We start from the raw sequence: 26,425 nt of genomic DNA on the forward strand, positions 1-26,425 counted from the left end.
AATTTAAGTGTTTTATTTTAAAATCCTTTCCTTGAAGTGCAGGAATCCTGAGTGGGAGGAGAGGGGAGATAGATGTTTGCGTTAGACAATGAATAAGATTTGGAACCGAAAGAGCAGGCTTGCCTTTCTCTTCCTAACGGGTACATCAGGAATGACAGAAAACATACAAAGGAGCACCACTCCAAAGCATGTTGCTAAAATGCCTTCACTTGCATGCAGTGATCAATGGCCCAGTTTGAGCTATTCTCCTTTTACTGCTGTTCAATTCAGGGGGAGGTTTGGTGGTTCTTATCGTCAGACTCCTGTGCTGTTCTCAGCTAAGGATTTTTTTCCTTGGGACTTTGTGAAGGGCAAAAAGTGCACCATTTACTGCCCCCATGAGTGGGAGTGGGACTGAAAATTTTACCAGCAGAAATAATAAGATTGGAATCTGGAAAGTCTCAAAGTGCCTTTGAACTTGGGCACATTGCCTTTCTCTCACCACTAAGCTGCCACCACAAGTAGCTTCTATACATTTAAGACCATGGAAGAAACCATCTTGGGAAACACAAGTTCCAGACACAATTGGGACAATTTTCACTTTAGAAACATAAACATGCTTGAGTCTTAACATGCAGAGCTGATATCAGACTCTCTTTATCCTATTGAAGTTCGGAGCTTGCTATTCTTCTGAATGAGTTTCAAGCAGTATCCAAAGCTGTCTCCATCAAGCATGAAGGCTTGACATACCCAAGCAAAAGAAGCTGAGCTTGTTTCTTTAAGAAAATCAGTAATACCCAACCTACATCTAGACTGTGACAATCATTATTCTATAAAAGGTCCATAACTTTTTTGTGTGTGTGCTTTAGTCCTTTCTACACCTATATGTTATGCCAATTTTTGTTTTTCCTCTGTTTTCCATTTTTCCAATCTGAAGTTCAGTTCTCCACATTTCCACATCAGTTTACATTTTTTTAAAGTCATCATGAAAATTCATCAGCATTTTGGTGCATTTTTTTCTATATGTATATGTGCATGTGTGTGTGTTGCTGTGTGCAGTTTTGCCTATTTTTGCAAAGCAATATTCCCTAATAGAATATTAACCCCCTTGTACACGTGTTTTTGTATTGCACTGCTTTGGAACTGTGTTGAAAATTCAGAGAAGCGTGAATTTTAAAAGATAGCTCTACAGTTCACATATTATTTTTTCTTCAGAAAGTGCAAATTAGGTGGGTTCCCCTTTAAAAGCAAACTGAATCCATTTTCTGCTCCATCCCTAGCAATGAATGACATACACTTAGATATGCCTGGTACTGGGGATCACATTAATGTCTCACATTGCTAAACAAATCCAATTTTTTACATTCGTTTTCTCTCTCCATTTTATTACATTTTGCATTCTGCAGTGCTCCCCTTTCATCACAACCCCACCAATCAAGGGTCAGCACAAGAGTACACAAGAATCATATCAGAAGAAAACAAAAGGAGGGGAGAGAGCTTTGCCACAACAGTAAAGTTCTGAAATCAGTCTCTCTCCCCCCCACCCCACCCAAATACTTTTGAAATTAAAAGCTCTGCAACCAGCACTGGCAGTCTTGCACTCCATGGATAAAACTTGATTAATTTTGTGTAGCGGGATGCTGTAGGTGATGGGAAGTGAATTTGTGCCAATAATTCTTTGACTTTATTAATGGGTTTCAGCCTCGCAATAGATTTATCCTATGATTACTGGAAGCATCTCCCCTGTAACCTGTGATTCATCTTCACCCCCACTCCCACCCTGCAGTCTCTCTTCTCTCAGCCCATCCTTCTGAGAACACAATTGTCAAACAACTTTGCCATCTTGTGAAACAAAGGATGGAACTGTCCATCCCGCACCTGGCAATGTGTACTAAGAACCCTTCTGTAGGAAATTTCAAGTAGAGGTGTATGGAAATCTTTCATTACAGCTTATGCATCGGCAGCTGGCAATTAAGAGAAGGGGGGGGGGTTGAAAAGTTCCAAAAAGCCCTCCCCCATAATTGCATTATCACGAGGGTGGGGGAAATGAGCTTCCCCTCCCCCCATCCCCAAACACACAGCAGCCTGAAGGTATATGTTTCCTCTTGTCTGGCCAACCCAAAAGTAAAGCATCTAAACTAGAAATCGCTCCACCTTTCTGCTTGCCTCCCCTTTAGAGAATGTGTCTGAGAAAGTCATTAAGATGCTACCCTAAGCCCCCCTGCCCCCGCCAGGACCCCGGCCGTACCTTTGTTCCGGCGTCTCACCACGCCAAGCCGGCACTTCAGGGAAACAGCAAACATCTTCCCTGGATCGCAGTCTTCCCAATGCCTGCCTCACATAGCTCTCTCTGTATAGCTTCTCCCTCAACACCTCTGCCTGGCTCCGTGAGGGGCTGCTGGCTTTAAATTAATTTATGATTACTGTGAAATGGAGTTGTGCTTCATGTTCTGGCAGAAAGGAGTGAGAGGGAAGGAGCTGGGAAGAGGGGAAGGGAGACGGGGAACATTCCCCCTTCTCAAGAATTCCTCAGAATTGTGTTTAGCTGTTATTTGTGCCACTCAGGCTAGGTGAATGTGAAATCGCTACTCCACATTTCTGTCTCTGTCCCTCAAATTATGTATATATATCACAGACACCCTATCATTCTAAGAATCCTTTCTAAGTCCTAGAGTCTAAGAAATTAACATAGTTATTAGCAACTCTAGGGTTATTTTTATCCACATGCGTCTCCCTATAAAACACTTTAAAATACAGGAAAGAGCTCTCCATTTCACTGTAAAGTTCTCAGCAAATAAGGAAAAGGGAGGGCATTTGACTAAGTTTTATTGAGAGTAGACCCACTGAAATCGATAAACATGGCTATGTTAAGACCATTAAATTGAATAGATCTACTCTGAGTAAAACTTAGTTGAATATGACTGAGAACGTGTATGATAAAAGCCACTGCAAACAAGGCACCTGAAGATGTGAGGATTTGATCCGAGAAATATGAAGGTTATGTCTCACAGTTTTGCCATGGGGTTAATTATTATTAAAATCAGTCTTGCTCAACCTGGTGCCCTGCAGATGTTTTGGACTACAATTCCCATCAGCCCCAGCACACACAACCAGTGTATCAGGAGAGATGGGTGTAGCTCAACAAGCTTGGTGTTTGGGTTGCTCTGCCCATCAGCTGGTGAAGAGTAAGGAGTAAGAGAGATAAGCAGCCCATCTATAAAATGTCTCTGTAGTTTCAACTGGCAGTAGGGGCTCACTTTATAATACCCTTCATGGGTCGAAATTACCATGTGATGTCATAAAACGTAACTGTGCAACTCTGCCCTAAATAAGAGACAATGGCTCAGGATGGGACTTGCCTAAGGCAGCCAAATGGTGAAGACCAAGTCAGATCACTATAAACTGGCAAAATGAAACAGTGATTCTCCAATAATTAACCAGCTAGGAGACCTGGTCACACTTTTTGGGATTTGCTGAAAACTTGCAAACCCATTTGGCCAGAGATCAAGCTGGCAGCAGAGGAAGCAAGGGTCAGAACAAAATATGAGAATATCTCCAAGGTGGCCAGAAGCCAATTTACTTGCCCAAAGTGTTTAAAACATGATTATGCTTCATCAGGGGTGAATCTCATGTAGTACTTTCAAGGAGAGATCAAACCATCTCAAAACCCTCAGTCTCAATAAAAAATGAAAGGACATTTTTCTGCAGCCCCAGTGGTGTAAATCGTTTTGTAAAGTTAGTTTATCCATCAGCCAGTCATTCTTAACAGCTCTGTGCCCCACTTTTTCAGAACAGGATAACATTGCTGACTAGCTAAAAGTGGACTGAAGCATCGCTGCGCAGCTGGCAAAAGGCAAAAATATGAAAGAGCTATGAGCTGAATTCATTGCAATCCAGTGTACAAACACGCAAGAAGTGTAAAATTGCCAATGCTATCCAGACTTAGCCAGACACAAAAATCTGGTTCTATACATGGGCCGTAAATATATACCATGGCTCTCCAGCAGTTCCCACTGCCATTCAATGAAGGTATCTGTCACATTATAAAATCCTGATATCCTTATTGGCAGGCAGTGAATTATTGTCACTTCTATTTATAAACTAGAGGCCTTTGAAGAAGTGAATCCAAGGGTGAGACTTATGAAACAGCAGGGTCCTGCCACCCAAACTCAAAGGGTTAAGGAAATGTTAAAGAAATATTTGTGAATGTTTAATTTGAAAGATGGCATGTAAGGACTAATTTAAAATTCACATACACGTGACCCAAGGCTATAAAAAAAAATCCAAACAAAAAATAACTCTTGCACATGGTGGCCTTCTGTACAGCAGGCAAAACATCTGCAAGCCCATAAATTAACTCACAGTCCCTGCCAGGGATGTACAGTACTGTTATTGGTATGCTTTACATGATGGGCATGACATACAAATGTCACAAATTGCATCCATTTGGCAAGGCTCCATTTTGCTGAACTTATTATTGCCTTCCTCCACTTGGGGGTGTAATATCTGATCTGACCTTGGAGCAGCCAAGGGCCAGAATCATAGAGTTGGACAGACGTGTGTCTTGTAAGCCATCTAGCTCTACCCTCTGTTTAATGCAGCAAATAAAGAGCTACAGCAGGGGTCAGCAAACTTTTTCAGCAGGAGGCCGGTCCACTGTTCCTCAGACCATGTGAGGGGCCGGACTATATTTTGAAAAGAAGAAGAACAAATTCCTATGTCCCACAAATGACCCAGCAATGCATTTTAAATAAAAGGACACATTCTACTCATGTAAAAACACACTGATTCCCGGATTGTCCGCGGGCTGGATTTAGAAGGTGACTGGGCTGGATCTGGCCCCCGGGCCTTAGTTTGCCTACCCATGAACTAGAGCAGGCTTCCTCAACCTCAGCCCTCCAGATGTTTTGAGACTACAATTTCCAGCATCCATGACCAATGGTCCTGCTAGCTAGAGATCATGGGAGTTGTAGGCCAAAAACATCTGGGGGGCCGAGGTTGAGGAAGCCTGAGCTAGAGCACCACAACTGTAGGCTGTCCAGACCTCTACTCCAAGCTAAGTTGATAAGTGGATGGATGGTTCTGCCTTGCGGCACAGGATTAGCCTAGGGCAGCTTTTCCCATCCTGGTGCCTTCCAGATTATTTGGATACAACACCATGACCATTGGCTAATGGGGAGATACAGTCTGAAACATCTGGAGAGCACTGGTTTAGGGGAAGGAATACAAGATGTCAGGGTTCCTTTCAACTCACCGATTTCAGGATTCAGTGACCATTTGGCTCTCATTCAAACTTGCAGCTACTCCCTTCTCACTAAGAGGAGGAAGACGCGTTACAAGCCCTACGGGACACACTTAGCTCCTATTTTTAGATATGAAATGTGATGCAAATAGAGCGTAGGTCTGGGCTTTCCCTTTGTAAGAGATAACATTTCAACAGCTACATTTAGAAAGAGCTGAAATATCACTTCTATAGTGAGGCACTCCTGTGAATCATACAGTATAAGCCATTGTGGTTCCAGGAAAAAGAAAAGTGAATTTTAGATTATTATTCAATTATATTATTCAGATCAAAAAACATGGGAGTCCACTAAAACTCCACACCATCCCATTTATTGGTAAAGATAGCATGGGAACAAAACAAAAAGCGATTTATTTGCCTGGTCATTAGAATCAGGAATACATATGTGGCAAATGTCATGATGAATTCTACTTATGTTGGCACAACTGCCTGGATTAATTTACTTTATTTCAAAATGGCTAGTTCTAATTGGCTGTCCTGCCCCAAGGGTTTGACTTCCCTTCTTCAGGGGATGATGCTATGGATTTAGAGAAGGTGAGGGACCTCAGGTCCCACCTTAGTAGCACCTAACTATCTGGGAGAACTTCTTCAGGGAGCCTGTTGGGCCTTAGGCCTCTGGTCTAAGGATGCTTTGCTTCTGACTCAGAAACCTTACTGGAGCCCCCTCTTCGCCTGAGTCAATGACTGCTAACACAGGCTGGGGCCCTTTCAGTGAAGAGGCACCTCTCAGAGAAGCTAGCTACAAGGCAGTGCTGAATCTGCTATTTAAGGCTAGTCTAAGGATGAGTGCTGGGAAGCAGGTGGCGCTGTGGGTTAAACCACAGAGCCTAGGACTTGCTGATTAGAAGGTCGGTGGTTTGAATCCCCGCGACGGGGTGAGCTCCCGTTGCTCAGTCTCTGCTCCTCCCAACCTAGCAGTTCAAAAGCACGTCAAAGTGCAAGTAAATGAATAGGTACCGCTCTAGTGGGAAGGTAAACGGCATTTCCATGCGCTGCTCTGGTTCGCCAGAAGTGGCTTAGTCATGCTGGCCACATGACCCGGAAGCTGTACGCTGGCTCCCTCGGCCAGTAAAGCGAGATGAGCGCCGCAACCCCAGAGTCAGCCACGACTGGATCTAATGGTCAGGGGTCCCTTTACCTTTAAGGGTGAGTGCAGTTGAAGCAAGGTCTGAGTTCTGCTCTAATGAAGTCTCCAGCCTGAGCCTGGCATGAAACTGTCCAAGGTAACCTCACCGCCGCTGAAGCCAGTGCTCACAAGAACATACAGTCTCACCCGTCCTAATAACAATTGCCTTATGCAATGGTTTCCACTATCCTCTGCTGATTTTGTTGTTGTTCCTTTATTGGTACCTTGGGTTACAGACACTTCAGCTTACAGACTCAGCTAACCCAGAAATAGTACCTCAGGTTAAGAACTTTGCTTCAGGATGAGAACAGAAATAGTGCGCTGGCGGTGTGGCGGCAGCGCGAGGCCCCATTAGCTAAAGTGGTACCTCAGGTTAAGAACAGTTTCAGGTTAAGAACTGACCTCTGGAATGAATTAAGTTCTTAACCCAAGGTACCAGTGTACTCTGGTTTTGTACCCATCTTTTTGTACCCACAAGTGTCTTCTGGGGCCACCTTCCCACACAAGTCACTTGACCTGCACGAGATTGTGGCCTCAAAAGACGCATTTATTAAAGGTCCATGCTCTCACACTTTTTTCAGGGTGAGATCATGGCACCCAAAATGGGCACTGTGCTCACAAAATATGGGGATGCCTGAGTTTTATTGGGACAATTGAGAGATAAGCTTTAGCATGCATCTTCTGAGAAGGGCACAGAAATGTTTGTGTTTGGGGGAAAAAGTTGCTGCGAACCCACAGGACAGAGCAGGCAATTCACCTAAAAAATAAATACCATAGAATCTGCTTCTTTCCCCTTGCCTTCGAAGCACAAACAAACAATCAAAATGGAGCCAATGCTCCTTGTATTACCTATCAGCCCAAGTCACGCTGCAGACCAGGAGTGAGACATTGGCTGAAAGGTCATGGGTGACTTTGAGTTCTACCATTAATTACAGTTCAAACCATTCTATTGCACTATGGACAATATGATCTGCCCACTCCTTCAATACTATTTTCTGCGACTGCTAAAAGCTCTTCCGGGCCTCAACCAAGGGGTTTTCTCAAATTGTTTTGTCTATTGAAGATGCCAGGAACAGGTGGCTTTCTGCATGCAATGCATGTATTCTACCACTGACCTATGACTTCCACATTATATTTTTATCACCTCTTTTTAAAGTGCTCTACATTTAGCACAACACAAAACAGCATCTGGCTGACCCTCTTAGCATCCAAGCCACTCTTTAGTTGTTTCAGCTGTATCCTTTATATCTTTCTCATTTCCCAAGAATGTCTATCAAAGGCACACCTAAATGCTCCCCTGTGGGTTATAGGGCGTAAACGGCTGCTGTATGGTCTATTTGATCAAGGCCTCATTCCCAAACACAATTATTCAGACTAAAGCTTTACTAAAGGAAATCAATAGATTTTTGCAGAAGTAAGCGGACCCAAGTTTACAGCCTCAGCGTTACTTCAATGTTATATTTTAATTGATTTTAAGAAGACCATGCGGAATGAAATACATACATTTTATAAATTTGCCTTTCAGACATCTGTGATTACTCACAATTATTTTACAATGTGCCCTGAATATGATTTCCAAAGTAAAGGAATGCAGTCTCCTGTTTACATATTCACACTCCGCTTTTATTTTACAACAGTTACTAAAGAGGGTCAGACTCTCATCAAAACTCCCAAGTCATATGCAGAATATGTGCCATAAAACTTGGAAATGACCTAGAATTTCACAAGCTCTCTGCTATTAAACCAGAAACTCTTTCCCATGCTGGAAGGCTATTCCCTACAGAAAAAGAGGAGAGATCACATAGTCCCCAGAACGTTGTCATGAAATGACACAATAATAGGCCTCGCCTCAAGGCCCATATGCATCCCTTTCATAGTTCATTTAAAGAAAGAGCTGCCTTTGTACGCACAATAGGGCAGCAATTGAATGAAGTATATTAAAACACAATTTTGCAAGAAGATCCATTTTCATTCATCAGGGCTGGTGTTTGAAATGTTTCCAACAAGGTGGAGGAAGTAAAGTAACGATGAAAAGAAGAATGTGCACATCCATTTGCAGCACAGAGAAATTCAATGGGATCATAATCCATATTCAGCAATATATATTGGGCATTATTATTTGGACACTTATCTTCGTTCGATACATGAATGAAACTCAACAGATTACGAGAAAGCTCTGAAGTAGCTATCTGCAAATTATGTCGCACTTTTAAATCCTTTTAAATCCCCTCTTCACCTTGTCAACTACTACTATAGTCATTCAATTTCTTCACTTAAACCATTTCAAAACATATAGTGCACACATCAGTCTAGAGATGCCCAATGTCATCTAAACATGTCTTTATAAGTTCTATGACTCCTTCATCTCTTCTCAAATGCAGGGCAGTCAAGGCATTTTGAAACTAAACATCAGAGAGATATCTGAATGTGTAGTTTAATCTATTTAACAAAATCAGAGCACACCCATCTCTAAGGCACCCTTCCCAGGACCATTCACTAAACAGCCCATTACATGGGTCGTGATATTAAAGGCCTTTCCATGTGAGGCAAAGGAGCTTATGAGGTAGAAAGCAATGCTGTGAATTCAGCTTGAAAAATGCATGCTGCTATTCTGAGAAAGCGGCAGACGTCGGTGTTGCTCTCCTTTAATAATTAAATGGTACAGTATGTTTGCTCAATCCACAAATCCATGTACAAGACTCAGCGGCTCTTTCCAAGGAAACAGCTGAGCTTCCTGAAGCAAGCCTTATCTTCCACCTGCATTATTGCTGCTTGCGTTCACTGCCAATTTGTTTTGGAAGGCAAGGCATGAGGTCCTCCATTGCTACAACGGAGAACAAACGACTTTCCCAGACTGTGGTCATGCCACCCTCATGTATTATTCCTAATAGCTGCCTGTTTGTATTTTCCACTTTCAGATTGTATTAACAGAGCCATATGTTAGCAAAATTGGGCCCGGGGAAGATATTAAGTGAAGGGATGAACGGTGTTTACCTCACAAACAGGAGCTCATTACTCCATGCATGTGTGGGTTGGCAAGCTCACACCTAGGGAGAATGTGTCAATGTGACAAACTGAACAGGACTGAAGACTGCTCTGACTGCTATTGACGCAACGTTACTGAAATTGAACAGTAAAATAAAAATATCACAGTCAGCACCACATGCAGGTAAATGAGTCACCTTCAACCCAAATTAAATAGAATTGTAAACAGGGATGGACAAACTTTAATTCTGGTTTCTCTCAGTTTTTCATTTCCCCAATCTCTGCTTCAGTTCTCCACATTTCTACAACACTCTGCCATGTTTCGTTTTTAATCCTCATGAAAATTCATCAGGACATTTCCCTCAATAGACCCCTTTTTATGTAGTTTTCATGAATATATACATTTTTGCAAATATAATGCATATTTGTAAATAATAATAAATAATTCTTATTATTATTTATACCCTGCCCATCTGGCTGGGTTTCCCCAGCCACTCTGGGTGATTCCCAACAGAATACAATCGTACCTTGGTTTTTTAACAGCTTAGTTCTTGAACGTTTTGACTCCTGAATGCCGCAAACCCGGAAGTGACTGTTCCAGTTTGCAAACTATTTTTGGAAGCCAAACGTCTGATGTGGGCATGATTTGGTTTCCGAATGTTTTGGAATTCAAACAGACTTCTGGAATGGATTCTGTTTGACTTCCAATATACGACTGTATTAAAAACACGATAAAACAAATGTATGTATTATTATGCACACATTAGCCTTGTATATGCATTCTATACACATTACTAGAGAACTGCATTGCAAAATTCAGAGAAGGGTGAATTTTGAAGGATGGCTGTGTTTCCATTCACATATTGTTTCAGAAAGTATGAATTCGGTTGGCCGGCCTTTAAATGCAAACTGGAATGAATTTCTCCCCCATCTCTAGTTGTGAGGAAATGAAAGAGTCAAAAATGGAATCAGGTCAGATATGCCTGCAACCCTTTCCATAGTAACTCACTGGATATAGAGAAGAGTTAAGGCTGTTATTGGTAGAGGCATCTAAATATAGAAAAGCCATGATTCTTTGATTTAAAACATTAAAGAAATGTTATGAATGGAATATTTTTCTCTCTGTGGTTTGAAACTCCTTGCTTCTGAAGCTCCAAGGCAAGACTGACGGGAGCCTGGTACTGGAGTACAATGGAAGAATGGAAGGGAGATTGTTTCATGTGCTATAGTTGCATAATCTGGGTCAGACAGATTTGCTATTTTTAGAAGGAATGGGAAGATATTTCCCCCTTCAAGTCAGATGCACCTACAGTGCCTTACTGCATGTTTAATTTATACGGCGCATAGAATCATAGAATTGTAGAGTTGAAAGGGACCCAAAGGGCCATCTAGTCCAGCCCCCTGCAATGCAGGAATCTCAGCTAAAGCATCCATGACTGATGGCCATCCAACTTCTGCTTAGAAGCCTCCAAGGAAAGAGAGTCCACCAATTCCCAAGGGAGACCATTCCACAGCTCTTACCGTCAGAAAGGTTTTCTTGATGTTTAGTCAGAATCTCCTTTCTTGTAATTTGAAGCCATTGCTTTGAGCCCTACCCCCCAGAGCAGGAGAAAAGAAGCTTGCTCCATCTTCCACATGACAGCCCTCGAGATATTTGAAGATGGCTATCATATCTCCTCTCAGTCTCCTTTTCCCCCAGGGTAAACCTACCCATCTCCCTCAACCGTTCACCATAAGGCTTGGTTTCCAGACCCTTGATCATACTGGTTGCCCTCCTCTGCACACGTTCCAGTTAGTCAGTATCCTTCTTAAAACGTGTCTATTTTGAAGTAGCTGTTATACTGTGCAAACACTTGTAACTAACTGATATTAATAGCACTGTGCAGAATAATGTGTTATGTCTTTACTGATAAGACACATGAGAGATTGCAAATCTTAAACTCTCCATTAAATTCCTCTTCAAAGCAGCCAACAGGGAACAGTGGAGAGTCAATCTCCACATTATTTTTCCAATGGAAACTGCCCCCCCCGGCCGATTAAGCCCAGGTGACCAATGAGCTCAAGGGTCTGGGTAGGTGTCATTCTCAGGAGGCATCTGCCATGCATAGACTATCTCCATGCTTTGCCAAGCAAACTGGCAGTATTGAAAACTAAGTTTCTTTTGTCTTGCGATATATATGGAGGCGGAAGGTGGGGGAACGTCTTACAGCATTGCTTCCTAGTGCTCATTTAAACTGCTTGAAGCTCTTGTTCTCCATTCCCTGCAGTGAACCAAAGCCAGCAATTGCTTCTGTGTTTAACTGGGGAAAGCCTTTTAAACTTCCCACTTGGCAAGCAAGTGCTATGCCACAGGTTTGCATGTTATTCATTTATATACTTGGCTCCCATTGAGATTTATATTGTTCTTGTGGCAAGCTGCTGAATTTTATGAAGTGCCTTTTTCTGTCTTTGGAAATAATTTCAGGAGCACGTAGAAGAAGGTGCTTGGGGATGCGGTGTGGTTAGCAAAGAAGGCCAATCCTTCCTCAACAACATGGTGCAACAGTGACGATCCGAAAAGGAGATCTTTCAACTCAGTAAGGAAACTGCTAAGGATCAAACTGTTGTGCTCTTCTTGCAAATACTAGCTTTAATCAAAGACAATAAAAAATCCTGCTGTATTTCATCTGGCGGTGGCATGTGATGATTATTCCCTGCCACTATGTAGGGTACAACCTGAAGAGTTGCACTGCAGGAAATATAAAGTTGGAGAATATTTTCAAAACAAAATCTGCCCTGTGCTATGACAGCCTGTGTTGGATCAACAGCTTTGTTGGCACAATTGTTATCTCTTGTGCGGAAGCTGCCAATACTGCAGGTGGCAGTGAGCTTTCAAATCCCTGTGTTCCCTCGCAGGCGCTTGCCATTTGTTCTTGGCAACAGCAGTGGCTGCGGGCATGGGAGTAGTAGCCCCACAAGGACCTGTAAATAACCTAGTGCTCAAACATCTCAAGAGGGAGAGCTAAGTGGTTTGGGCTTTGGAAAGAGCGCCAGGATTTGTTAAGGAAATGTTTTCTCTTTCCATTGGCCACAAGGGAAATCATTTTGGAAGAGCTGATACAGCCAACTTTTTCTGGTTCAGCTAACATTTTGTGACACAAACACATGAATCCAACTCTTTAAAAAGAAAATTCACAGTACAGACATTCAAGTGGGGGGAAAAAACCATGTTGCGTGCATCTATCTTCATGGAATACGTTGGTTCTCTGATCTGTTTTCTTTCTTGCAGTTTTCCTCTTTCCCTTAGCAGCTGCTCCACTAACGGAACTGCCTTGATCCCTCTCAGTTGCAATATATTTGCTGAAATTGGGGCTAAAAAAAAAAATTATTTCATGGAAAGGGGAAAAAGCGGGGGGGGGGGATCCTTCCACAATTTGTTGGTAATTGCTTCAAAATTGTTCGCCTGTTCAGGAACCATTGCCCTCACTTCATATTGACTTGGTTTGCCTTCAGTGATATTAAAGATGGGCTACATGGCATTACGATGATCACATTCACTACCTCAGATCTCTGCAACCTTTTCAGACCCAGGATCCACTTTTAATCCAGACCTGTATTTGGGGACCCATTTCTTAATCTTTTACCATATATTTGCGTGGTGGTAGTACTCAGATCAGGCTGGGACCAACTAGTGGGGTCTGACCCACCAGTTAAAGACCAATCCACTACAAGATCCTTGATTGGCTAGGATCAATCACACTTAGAGCAAGAGGCAGCCAAAAATTACATAGCAGAAAATAGGTGTAAAAAAGCGAAGGTTTTGGAGGAACATTGCAGCCCCTTCCCCCAAAAAAGCTTCTCTTTGGGACTGAACATCTTTGAGTTACATGCAGTTGTGTCCCTCAATTGTTGAAAGTCTCTTTGATCCAGCAATGGCTTCTATGGGCAGAAAGAAGAGGGAGGTGGTTTACATGGATTCTTTCTTCCTGCAGCAGTCCCTGAAAGTACCTCTGCTCCTAAGTATGCTCCATAGGGATAGGGCACCCTTTCAGAAAGCATGGGAGGTGGCACAGGGGCTTTCTGGAGAAATGGAAAATTTGTGCAAATCATCTTCTCTCCCTTTTACATTTTTGGAAGACTCTACTGTATAAAATAATGTTCAATCAGTGGAAGGACACAATTCGATAAAACCCATTTGGCACAATCTTTCCAAACTCAGTTTTATGGCAATCCTTCATCTTCAGGAGACTGAAAGAAGGATCTTCCTTCTTTCCCCTCCAGGCCTGGAGGACAGAGCAAGAGACTCATACTTAAGCATCAGGACGACTGCAGCCAAATATAAGGATTCATTTTTTTTTTATACTTAGGGAATCTTGCCATATTTTCTACCCCTGCATTTCTGTGCATATCTTCCTTTCTTGTTCAAGCTCTTATTAGCAACGTAAGAAACCCCTTGTGGATCAGGCCAATGCCCCAACTAGTCCAACATCCGGTTCTCACAGTGGCCAGTGAGATGCCCATTGAAAGCATGGGAGCAAGATCTGAATGCAACGGCACTCTCTCTCTCCACCAGTTTCCAGCAACTGGTCTTCAGAAGCATACAGCCTCCGACAGTAGAGGGTTTGTCTCATTCTCTGTAATGGTTTTAGGGGTTGCTCGTGCGTAAGTTGCCGCCACTCCTGGCTAGGTTACCTGGTAAACCCTTTCTGACTGAACAGCCTCCAGCATCGTGACTGTCTCAGTCGCTGGCAGAATCCGTCAGTGGGCGTTTCTTAAACCTTTTCCAGCATAAAAGTTGTTTGACGCCAAGTCTCCTCCTACTCTCCCTGCGTGGAAGTCTTCTGCGGAGGGAGGGTGTGGGCAGCGGAGTACCCGTACTCTCTCCACTGGTCTCCGGCGAAGAGTCTTGGAGATTCCTCTCCGATTCCCCCATCTGACCCCCTTCTCCACTGGTGTTACGCTGATTTCCTTCCCCAGCAGATGGGCTGCCTCTCTCCCTACTGGGACCCTCTCCTGCATCCCTTTGGAGCCTTCCCTCCACCTCTAGCTCCGATGGCAGTTCCCTGACATTCTCCTTAAAAACTCTCCAAATTAGCGGCCATCACTACTTGCAGAGTGAATTCTATCATTTAACTATAAGCTGTGTAAAGAAGTACTTTCTTTTTGCCCATCCTGAATCTTCCAGCATTCAGCTTCATTGACTATTGAGCTAGGACACCAGCAAGTGGTATCATGTCCAAATGGTGGGGTGATCACAGCACAGAAATTTTGTTTTTCACTTCAACAGTTTGCATACCGCTTAGTCCCAGTCATCTCTAAGCAGCCTACAAGAGACCCAAAACAGAATGACTAAAAAGGTGTTAAAACTATAAAATCAGAGTTCAGTTTAAAAGGCTGCTGAAATAATTTTTTATTTCAACATTTTGATAAGCGAGTGAGGAGCAGGATTCAAGTATAAGTGAGAGCCCATATGTGAGGGGGCAGTCGTGGGTCAATTGTTGGGGGAAGACCTACCCTACCATTTTGCAAACCACTCTTGAGGGCTTATGGCAGAAAAGACATCCAATTAAGATTGATGCTATTATGTATTGGTCACACAGTTGACTACTTATGGATGATTGTTTACAGAATGATGCACACAATTTTAAATGGCAGGCCGGCTTAGAACAAAAGAACCTATCTTTCCCCCAAAGTCTTGATTTATAGTCTGAAGCAAAGCTATCAACTTTCCTGTAATCGGCCACAACCCAAAAAGACAAATGTGATCTAAACAGAGGGAAGAACCAAGGCAAGGCATTAAATCTCACCTGTCAATTTTTTAAAGCATAGAAGGGGGGGGGGACACATAAAAATTTCACTGAGAAATGAGAACAGGAAGTGTTGCTCAAAAGTTGCTCATTTGCCTGTCTGGCTTTCTTTTAGACTCTTCCCTAATTCTTCTGGGGACATTTGCTGGTGGTGGGACAGTGAGAAAGAAAGAGCCATAGGAGCTATCTGTAGTTGTGTTGCTCTAAGTATATCTGAAGCAGGAACACAGCCCTGGTGGCAATGGGACCTTTAGATGAATGGCTGTAGAGCAGGGTCAGTATACTTCAAACAAACAAACAAACAGACAAACAAATGACAAAAAGTATGAAGTTAAATCCATTCTTTGCATCAGTCTTAAGCAGAAGATGTAGGAGGGATATTGACCCACACCAGCAAAATTGCTACTGACTGTGCCTGTCTTTAAAGAGCTGGATGTCCCTCGCTCCCTTGATGAGCTGAAGAATGCTATCAACTCTCCGGCTGTCAGGGAACTGCCATTGGAGGGAGAGGGAGGGCTCCAGAGGGATTCCGGAGAGCGTCCCAGGAGGGAGAGAAGCAGCACATCTTCTGGGGAAGGAAATCAGCGTAACACCAGTGGAGAAGGGGGGCGGATGGGGGAATCGGCGAGGTGGCTCCAAGACTCCTTGCCGGGAACCAGTGGGGAGAGCACGGGTCCTCCGATGCCCACACCCTCCCTGCGCAGAAGGCTTCCGCGCAGGGAAGCTAGGCGGAGACTAGGCGTCAAAGAGCTTCTTTGCTGGAAGAAGTTCAAGAAACGCCCACTAACGGATTCTGCCAGCGATTGAGACAGTCACGGGCGCGTGGCAGTCCAGACAGAAAGGGTTCAATCAGGCAAACAGCCAAGGGTGGCGTTGATTTTCACACAAGCAACCCCTAGAACAATTACACCGGCATTTGAGAAATCCCCAGGACAGGACATAATTCCAACAGAAGTGCTGAAAGCTGGCCTCAGATCTTCCCTCATGATGCACCTTCATGGCCTTCTCTTGAAATGTTGGGAAACAGGATTCATGCCACAAGACACACACGACTCCAACATTGTGACCCTCTGCAAGAACAAAGGTGACCGCCATGACGGTAACAACTACAGTGGCATCTCCCCGCTGAGTACTGTGGAGAAAACCTTTGCCTGTGTAGTTCTTAACAGATTGTAGTCACTCGCTGAGACGATCTATCCCAAGTCACAATGCAGCTTTAGAGCTCAGAGGTCAACAGTCAACATGGTTCTCTCACTGCACCTGCTCCAGGATAAATGTTGAGAGCAGAGATGCCCCATGAACATTGCATTCATAGACCTGATGAAGGCCTTCAACCTTGTCAGCCAAAAGCAACTCTTCACACTGCTCAACAAGACAGAATGCCCACTTAAACCCCACAAGATGATTGTGTCCTTCCATCAGAACTTGCATGACACCATCCAGTATGATGGTTCATCCTCAGATGCCTTCCCTATAAAGAGTGGTGTGAAACAGGGCTCTGTTTTCGCCCCAACTCTCTTTGGCATATCCGTCTCATATGCCTTCAGTTCAACTGAAGATGATTTGTACTTCCACTCAAGGAGTGATAGGGGTCTGTTCATCCTGGCACATCTCTATGCCAAGAAAAAAGTGAGGTGGGTCCTTATCCGTGAGATGTTGTTTGTAGATGATGCAGCCTTGACAGAGCACTCTGAGGATTTATAGAGACTCATCATCCATTTTCCCCAAGCCTACAGGGAGTTTCACCTCACCACCAGCCTGATGAAGACCAACATCCTTGGTCAGGACATCACCAGTACTCCATGTGTGACCGCACACTTGAGGTGGTAGACAATTTTGTCCATCTGGGCTCCACAATAACTCTCAATTGACACTGAACTGGACAAGAATATTGCCAAGGCAGCTAATGTCCAATACCAATATGAAGGTTGATCAGGCTTGCGTGTTGAGCATGCTGCTTTATGGAAGTGAGTTGTGGGAAACTTATACCCGCCAGGAGTGACACCTCAATGCTTCCATATGCGCTGTGTCAGGAAGATTTTGGGCATCATATGGCAGGACAGAGTCTCAAACAAAGCTGTGCTCTCCCAAGCCCTCTTTCCCAGCATGTTCTCACTTCTGTCTCAGTGACGCCCATGCTGGTTTGGTCATGTACACAGAATGAAATATGGCAGGATTCCCCAAGGATGTACTCTACAGGGAGCTGGCTTCAGGCACCAAGCCCGTTGGCAGACTAACTCTGAATTATAAAGATGTCTGCAAACATGACATGAAGACTGGAAATATTAACCCCACCATGTGGGAATCCCTTGCAGATGACTGCATTACCTGGAGACAGACAGTCAAGTCATGTATCCACAGCAGTGACCAGAGGAGAAATGACTGCTTGGGGGAACATAGACAGACATGGTGCATCTGCCCTAGCTGCAATAAAACATCTCTCACTTATTCGTTTCTATAGCCACAACTGGTGCTGTAACTCTCCAATGATTTGACTTTACCCCCAATAGCACACTCTTCCATAGTCTCTTGAGACAGATGTATTCCAGCAAATGTCCAGACTCCTTCCAGCTGCTATGCCTCCTCCATTCATTAGCCAAAGAGGAATGTGTTGACCAGTTTTAAATCAATTCTTAACTGCCAATATCTACACCATGTTTATAACTAAGATGGGAAGACCCGAAAACAGGGAAACTGGAACTGGTATGGGAATAAACTGCACCCTTCCCCCCTCCCCTCAGTGGGTCTTTCCTTCCACTGCTGACGTCCACCTTTCAAATACACCATAGTTGTCAAGTATCACACTTAAACCAGCAGTAGTTAGGCTTATGCAATGTAAGAAGTAGGTCAGAACATCTTGAATCACCCAGGGGCAAAACTCAAGAGTAATTAGCCACACAGAATGTTTTATTGGAAGAAACTGACTGAAAGACCCACAAGCAGGCACATAAGAAAGCAGCCAATGGAACAACCTGCTAGAACAGCTAATTTCTCCTGCTATAGGTAGCAGGGGTCTGAAGTGCATTGCAAGGCTTTGGTTAACACTGCAGGAGCTGCAATCCATTTGCTCAATCAGACTATAGGGTGATAGAATCATAGAGATGGAAGGGACCCAAAGGGTAATCTAGTACAACCTCCTGCAATGCAGGAATCACTGCTAAAGACTCCCTGGCAGATGGCCATCCAACCTCTGTGTTAAAACTTCTAGTGAAAGAAACCCCACCACCTTCCAAGGTATTTGGGGGAGGGGGAGAAATCCAGGGGAGACCATAGGCGCCGACTCCATGGGGCTTGAGGGGGCCCGAGCCCCCTCAAAAATTCATTTGGGGGGCTCAGCCCCCCCAATAATCTCCAGCGCCCCTCCAGCAGAGCGCCATCGCCGCCCCTCCCCCAGCCCAAAATGCACAGGGTCGGGCTGCATGCCTCCTGCCCTCCCTCCCGAGCAAAATCTCCACCCAATTTCCTTCGGAGCTGATTAATAGGCGCAGCACGCTCTCCCCTATTCGCTCACGAGGAGGCGGCGCCACTTTATTTGCATATTCATGAGCTTATTTATTATTCATGAGCTTTCCCGGGCCCCCCAAATATTTTTTATAAGTCCGCGTCCCTGGGGGAGACTGCATATCTTACAGACCTGTCAGCCTAACTAGTTTTCCAGGAAAATTAGAGCCAACCTAGACATGATGTTAAATGCATCTAAAGTTTATTTTGTGGGGATGGGGAGGCAGGAGGTTGCCCCAATATTTTCCTGCAAATATTTTCCCCCCTTAATACCAGATACACACTCTTACCTTCGCTCCACCACCATTTAATTTGAACTCTTAGGTCATCTGCACACAAGGAATTTATTTTACAAGTCTATTACTGCATCCGTGTCAGTTATCCAAGTGGGGATAAGTTCCAGGGGCAACGTGCTTACTGGGGGTTGGTTCTTCCTTGTAAAGGGGTCAAATGAGGCTTGCAGTATTATTATTTTTTGCAATATTTGCATTTATTTACCAATACACAGATTGCATGTAGATAGAGGTATAGCTAAACAAAGCAACAGAACACCCCAAATTCACTTCTCAGAGCTTAGGGAGACAGCTAGGATCCCAAGGTGTTTTTTCAAGACCCAAACTCAGCTCTCTGACTGTCCTTTCTCAGTCTGTGCCTTACACATTTCCAAGTAACTTGAATTCAAAAGGCCTGCTGTTGATAGCAATCAGCCAATCTCCCCAACAAAGGAGGTACTTGCTACACCCATTAGTGTAACCAACTTTCCAATTGGTTGGACCACTTTAGCAAGCTCTTGGCTAGACCTCAATTTGAGAATCACACACACAGCAAGTTGGAGGGGACCCCGAGGTCATCCAATTCAACCCCCAGGTTTATAACAATATAGTGATGGAAAATCCACAGACACTCTGTGAAAGATCTCTCCAAAAAGGAGTAATGGAGAAATGGGGTGGGGGTGGAGTGGGGAGACTGGATTACAAAGAGACACACTTAGGGACAAAACTACAAATCTTAGCTTCACATATAAGCTGATGGTGTCTTTTATCTGGCTATGATAATCCAGGAAAGAGATCTTAGAATAATATCTGAACACTCACTGAAACAGTCATCACCGCAGCAGTAGAAAAAGCGGATTCACGGTGAGGAATTATTGCAAAAAGCACTGGAAATAAAACAGAAAGCGGATAGCTCCATTGGTTAGAGCGTGGTGCTAATAACGCCAAGGTTTGATCCCAGCTGCATATTCCTGCAAGGCAGAGATCCAGATGATCCTCAGGGTGCCTTCCAACTCTGAGTCTATGAAGATACAGGAATCTGTCCTGAACCAAATCTGTCCACTGATCCATCCAGGCCAGTATTGTCTACATCAGTTTTCCCTAACCTATATATTTTTCATTGCAGCTCCAATCGTTAGAAGATGGGGAAGGGCCTTAGCTCAGTGGTAAAACATCTGCTTTGTTTGCAGTAGGGTCCCTGGTTCAGTCCCCAGCATCTCCAGGTAGGGCTGGGACAGAGAACCCTACCAGAAACCCCGGAAAGCTACTACCAGTAGACTATACTGTAGACTATACTGGGCTAAATGGACCAATGGTCTGTCTTCCTATGTTTCTGTTATTCCCGGCCCTTGGGGCCGATTGAAGTTGTAGTCCAAAACATCTGGATGGCACCAGGTTGAACAAGACCAATCCACGTTGAATGGCAGTGTCTTTCCAGATGTTCAGGTGTTGGTCTCCCCCACCATTAACTGGAGGTGCCAAAGACCGAATCTAGAACCTTTTGCATGTGAAGTCTGTGCTCTGAGTTACGGCCACTTCCCTAATTTATCATAATTCTAGAAGAGTCCATTTGTGGAGGGGGGGGCATCACTACACCTAGTTTGCTTGGCTGTATGGATAGGGTTTCATCATGTCCTGACCTCACTTTCACTTCCTTATGCACTATTCCCTCCAAACTGTACCCATTCAATTAAATTTAGGTTGTTGTGTGTGTGTGTGTGTGTGTGTGTGTTGCTCCTGAAGAAACTATATGAAGGCAGAGACACTGGAGAACTGACATTTATGTAGATGCCATGCTAATCTGCAGCAAAACATTATCCTTCCTTATATGCTTTTTTTTAATAAAAAAAGTAATATTTAAATGCTTGCAAGCTATCTGCCAGGCAGATGCCGAAGAGGCACCTCTATTATGCAAACAATGGGGAAATGCAACCTTATCTTTTCACACCACCAGGCCTCTGGGCTGCAAAATACATTTTTGCATTAATTTACATTTTATTTGCCCGATTCAGCTGGCTACAATAATTCTGCTCCATGAATGCAAAGGCATGGATGCTGCTGTTCTCTTCCCATGTGCTTTAGCTGCTGCCTACACGACACTTCCTCTTTATCATTTTCATAATCTGGGAAGCAGCAGGGTGCATGAAATCACTCCTTAGCTCACTTTAAAAAAAATAAATACCTCCACAGCCCCTTCAGAGTTCTCCCTGATTGTTTGAAGCATCTTGAGGGATCGGGGGGGGGGGGCATAGAGACTACTATCCTCTTCTTGCCTGTAGACAATTACCACGGCCACAGGAGCCATGAATATATCAGAGATGGACTGAAATGAGAAGAAGCGGGCATTTGTGGTGTAACCCAGGGCTTCAGCAGCAGTATCTTATGGAAGAATATGATGCATGGTCACCAATTCAAAATTTGTTTGTTCATATTTCAGGAGCCAGGCCAATAATAAATAGGGCGGAAAGGTAGGGATGGAGGAGAGCGTTGTTTGGGCCACAGTGAACTGATTCGCACCTCCCAAACGAATACATGGTTTGGGGATGTAATTATCCTTTGGATTTTGCACCTCTCTGAATTTTGTGATATGGTTCTTGCCTCAAGAAAGGACCAAAATATGTATTAAAAACCCCGAAGTGTATTTTATGTGAAATTATGAGAAATGTGTATATTGAGATAAAATGTGAATTTAAATAACATTTTGCAATGAAATACATATTTAAGTATGTATATAAATAAGATTTTGTGTGTGTGTGGACTTAAAAAGCCCCCCGCAGATTGTGGAAAGAGGATGGAATGGGATAAATATGTGCAAAATTCCAGCAAAGTCTGGAAACAGACTATACTCATCTCTAGCTGCAGCTTGGAATTGATATGTCGGTTTAGTTAATTGACAAAAGATGTGTGGTTAATAATACAGTTGTTTGTTGTTTTAAATATTCCTTATACAGTTACTTATTGAAACTCTGGCTGCCAAACCTCATCGCAGCTAAGTGCTTTGTGGGGATGGAAGGATCTGTCAATTAAAGTTCTCTCAATTTCTTAGTTTCCCAATCATAAATTCAGTTCCCTACGTTTCTGCAACAATTTGCATTTTTAAAAGAAATTCTCATGGAAGTTTATTAGCATTTTAGAGCAGAATTCTATAGCAAGATCCAGCAGGAACTGTGGGGTCAAGACCCAGCCAATCTCCAGGTGAGCTGCAAGGTTCCTGGCACACACAAGCTACTCTGGCGTAACACCTTTGTCCTTGGTCAGCTGGAGATATGCCAATGTATCTCCCCCATCCTGGCACAGGCCTGGCAGGCTGAGCTGAGCCAGGTGGATCGTAAGATGGCGTAAGCCCTTAAACTGGCATAAGCCCTGGAAAAGAGCCTTTCTGGGGGTGTGGTGGAGGCAGGACCAGAGAGGCAGGACCAGCTGGATCAGCTCTGCCACATGACTGACTAACATGACATAAGTTAAAGCGGTAAAAAGGGTGCTAAAACTCGAACACTATTTTAAAGTAAAAAAATTCCTTCCAGTAGCACCTTAAAGACCAACTAAGTTAGTTCTTGGTATGAGCTTTCGTGTGCATGCACACTTCTTCACGGCTACCTATCTGTACGGCTACCTATCTGTAACTGGAACTATTTTAAAGGTTTGTTTTCCCTCTGCCAGGCTTAGGCCGGCTCATTCAGCGGTAGCCCCACTCCTGAATAGGTTTTAGATCTGGCAGTGTACTTCACGCCAACTTAACTTATGCTAGAGTTGCTTTATATGCCAGATTCTTGTGTATAGGATTGCTCCTGTAGTGTGAGTTTCTCATAATGAACACATTTTTATGTGCAGCTTTCACTGATGTACTCATTTTTTTTGCAAGAAACTCCTCCTAATGTAATGCATTTTTGTATGTTATTTTCATGCATACGGTATATTCATTTTTATGCACACTTTCCCCTAATATATGCATTTTTGTAAAAGCTGTTTGGTTACGGAACAGCATCACAAAATTTGGATGAGCACAGATGTTGGAGGGTGGATGTGTTTCAGTTCTCATATTGCTTTGGAAAGTGCAGATTTGATAGATTTGGCTTTAAATATGAGCGGAACTGAATCTCTTCCCCATCCCTATTTGTGACAGAATATCAGGAGTTCCACAATGAAATAATATGTTTCATTAATGGATGGCAGTCGTAATGATCAGTAGAAACATTATTATGAATGGACTTAGTCCATATATATTTTTTGCCACGTTATTCCTCATAAGAAATGATATCCCAATGGCCAACATAATTTTGCAGAAATGATGACTCGCACATGATGCATTATTCATCATTTTGATTCATTTAATTAATTGTTGTGACCTCTTGATAAAATTTCATCTATATTACTGCTGACCTTGTGTCACTTCGATTGCACTTTGACAGATAATGATTTTTTTCTCTGTATGTAATAATTATAATAATTAGAACAAGGATGCTGCTGCCTGTGGTTGCCATCTGTCCACTTGCTAAGCTAGAGGAAAACTTCAGTGACTTCTGATACATTTTTTGTATATTTGGGGCTTTTGGCTTCTAGAAGTAGAAACTAATCTCTGATTATTATGCATGTGGTCTTGTAGTCATATAGACTCGAACACTCCAAATCAGGATATACAGAAGTTAAGTTGCCTGTGCAATATTCTTCAAGTTGATTGTAGCTATAATACATTAGATCAGCCTTTCTCAACCTGTGGGTCCCCAGATGTTGTTGAACTACAACTCTCATCACCCCTAGCTAGCAAGGCCAGAGCTCAGGGATGATGGGCGTTGTAGTCCAACAACATCTGGGGACCCACAGGTTGAGAACCACTGCATTAGATGAACTGAGGTCTCATTGAAATCAGTGCAACAAGATAGACATACCATACATTTCAGGCATGCTGATTTCCCCTTAGTCATGGCTTCTCCCAAAGAATTATGGGAGCTGTTGTTTGTGCAGTGAGATGAGAGTTATTAAGAGACTCTTATTCCCCTCACAGAACTAAAATTCCCAGAGTTCCCTGTGACGAGGGATTGATTGTTAAACCACTCTGAGAATTGTAGCTCTGCGAGGGAAGCAGGGTGTCTCCTAATAACTCTTGGCACCCTTGACAAATTACAGCTCCAATAATTCTTTGGTGGAAGTCACAACTGTTTAAAGTGGGGTTATAGTGCTTTAGATGTATGGTGTCAATGCAGATTCAATCATGGCATAAGTCCCATGGATATCCGTGGGAACTAAGTGCAAGTAACTTAGTCTGGATTCAACCTAGTATCTGTATGTACAGCACTTGGGGGAAGAGGAGGGAAGGTGAGGCACCCAGAAGCTCATATACCTCAGTTGCTTAGGCTCAAGATTGAGTGAATCCCTTGTGACAGTTGGCTGCAGGCAGGTGAAAGGGCAGTAGCAAAGAGGGAAGACCTGTCTGGTGGCCTCCCTCACCAGCAAGTCACTGTTTAGACTGAAGGGAGATAGCACATGAGGCAGGCTATACATCAGCTTGGCCCTTCAACACCTGGATTTCCAGGCCAGGAGGATTATGAAGACCTGCATAGCTCTTGCACATGAAACTGCTTATAGGTCTCTTCTCTCACCCGCAGCCCCACCTGCAGAAGGAGCAAGCAGAAAGTGTCTGATCTACAGGACTCCTGACAGCAGCCCCACATTTGCCTGACAATAGCCATATCAACAATTTCTATCGTCTCTATGCCTCTGTTGCTTCCCCGTGAAATGAAGGCAACCATATTGCCTGGTGTCAAAACGGATATTGTACAACAATGTGCATTAGTATGTGCACGTTCCCGAGTATGATAAGATTCCAGGGCCATAAATATGGCCAGAGCTAATTATGTAGATAACGGGTACATAGGGAAGATCTGCATGAAGACATTCCCTGCATAATAAGGGGCGTGTGTGGAAATAAGCTAGTATATAAAGCTTTACAAAGCACACCATTAAATGTGAATGCTGAAAGGAGCAATGACCTACATATCAGGAACAGTTGCAATTTCCTCTGCATTGTGTCTGTAGCTAAATTTTGCCTGACCCACTAATATCCTTGCTGAACGGAAGGAAAAGCTGCAGACAGACCTGTTTGCTAACTCCCCCTGCTCTCCCAGTGAAGCAAGTCTAATTGATCTCAAAGGGACTTCGGACTGCATAGGACTGCACTGTGATTCTTTCTTGCCAGCCCTGGGATACAGACTCCATGGAGTTGCTGCTGCTGTTTACCAGGAGGGAGAGTGGTAGGCAGTGGAGAGGGCAGTATAGTGCAAACACACCAGCAGAAGCACCAGATTAGCTCTGCTGCTGAGTTTGCACCACACCAGCCTTGTCCCTTCCCTGTAAGCAGCAGGGAACCTAACCCACTGTTAGGAGGTCAGGAAAGCACCTCTGCCCCACCACACTGCTCGCTGCTGGATACAGGGAGGTGGTGGAATAAGGACAGAGTTGCATGTGCTGCACACTGCATCCTAAAGCAGCCTGTCTTCCTTTGTCTCCTTGGTTTTTGTCCATCATGCTTTAGAGAGGCTGCAGTTCTCTAAACATTTTTATCACTCCCACCCCAATCTTCCACCTTAACTGAAGTACAACACTCAACTTATGTCCCTTAACATATGTAGTTAATAGTTTCACTTCTATCAACATTTAATTGTCTTTTGATGATTGATTTTTTCTGTTTTTGGTGGTTCTTGTTTTTATCTGTAAGCTGCCTCAAGTCCTTTCAGGGTATAAATAAATATATAACAATAATAATTAATAGGGTTGACTCCACAACAGCCATGGCATCTTGGGACTCCCTGTGGGAAGTCATACTTGCAGACAGCAATGCCTACCCTGAGCCCCATTAGTTTTAGTATCCTAATAATAATGTTTTAATTATTGGACAACTACAAAATATATGAATAAAGTCTGCATAGTTATGCTAATGCAAGACATTTGCTGTGCGATGGAACTTTCCACCCTTCCACACTCCCTATGTGCTTGTCTCCAATCTGCTCTAAGTTTCCTCCAACCCTCCACAGCAGATTTGGGGAGGGCACATGGGAAGAGGCAAGAGAGGGCAGTTTCTGTTGCACAAACCAATATCCTTGCACTAGCGGAAGTACTTCATTGGATTCTGGCCTATATTTTAAAAGCTGGTAGACTGGAGAAATTTCTTGCGCTCGTTTTCTTTTATAATTTATCCATATTTTCTAATCAGAGCACTTAGTGCCCCTCTTGCTGGAAAGTACTGAAATAAAAATGGCCATGTCATCCAATGCCTCCGCCACTTCCTCAGCTGTCATAATATCCCACCAATTCATTAAACCGTTGATGGAATCCAGACACAATGAGTGCCATATAGATAAGTCACCAGTCATCCCAGAGGCATAAGATAAAAATGCATTATTAAAAAGGGGAGATTTGGGATGATAGTCATGGATATAGCTTTCCTTTGATTTAATACCAAACCTCCAGGGATGCTTGT

The 26,425-nt window shown here is 43.5% G+C and overlaps 1 protein-coding gene across 5 annotated transcripts in view; it reads right to left on the reverse strand.

Annotated features, from left to right (window-relative positions):
• GRIP2 (glutamate receptor interacting protein 2) overlaps window positions 1–26,425 on the reverse strand; it is a 379,568-nt gene that overhangs the window by 174,298 nt on the left and 178,845 nt on the right. Inside the window, exon 1 of one of the 5 annotated variants that reach the window (XM_083491283.1) lies at window positions 2,228–2,312. The exons of the other annotated variants lie outside the window; for them this stretch is intronic. Within the exon in view, the coding sequence (XP_083347409.1) occupies window positions 2,228–2,282 (55 nt within the window). The 5' untranslated portion in view covers window positions 2,283–2,312. Of the gene's footprint in view, window positions 1–2,227; window positions 2,313–26,425 lie in introns of those variants that run through there. 5 annotated transcript variants of the gene reach the window in all.

Source organism: Podarcis liolepis, assembly GCF_965112155.1.
Source record: "Podarcis liolepis genome assembly, chromosome: 2".
Taxonomy (NCBI): domain Eukaryota; kingdom Metazoa; phylum Chordata; class Lepidosauria; order Squamata; family Lacertidae; genus Podarcis; species Podarcis liolepis.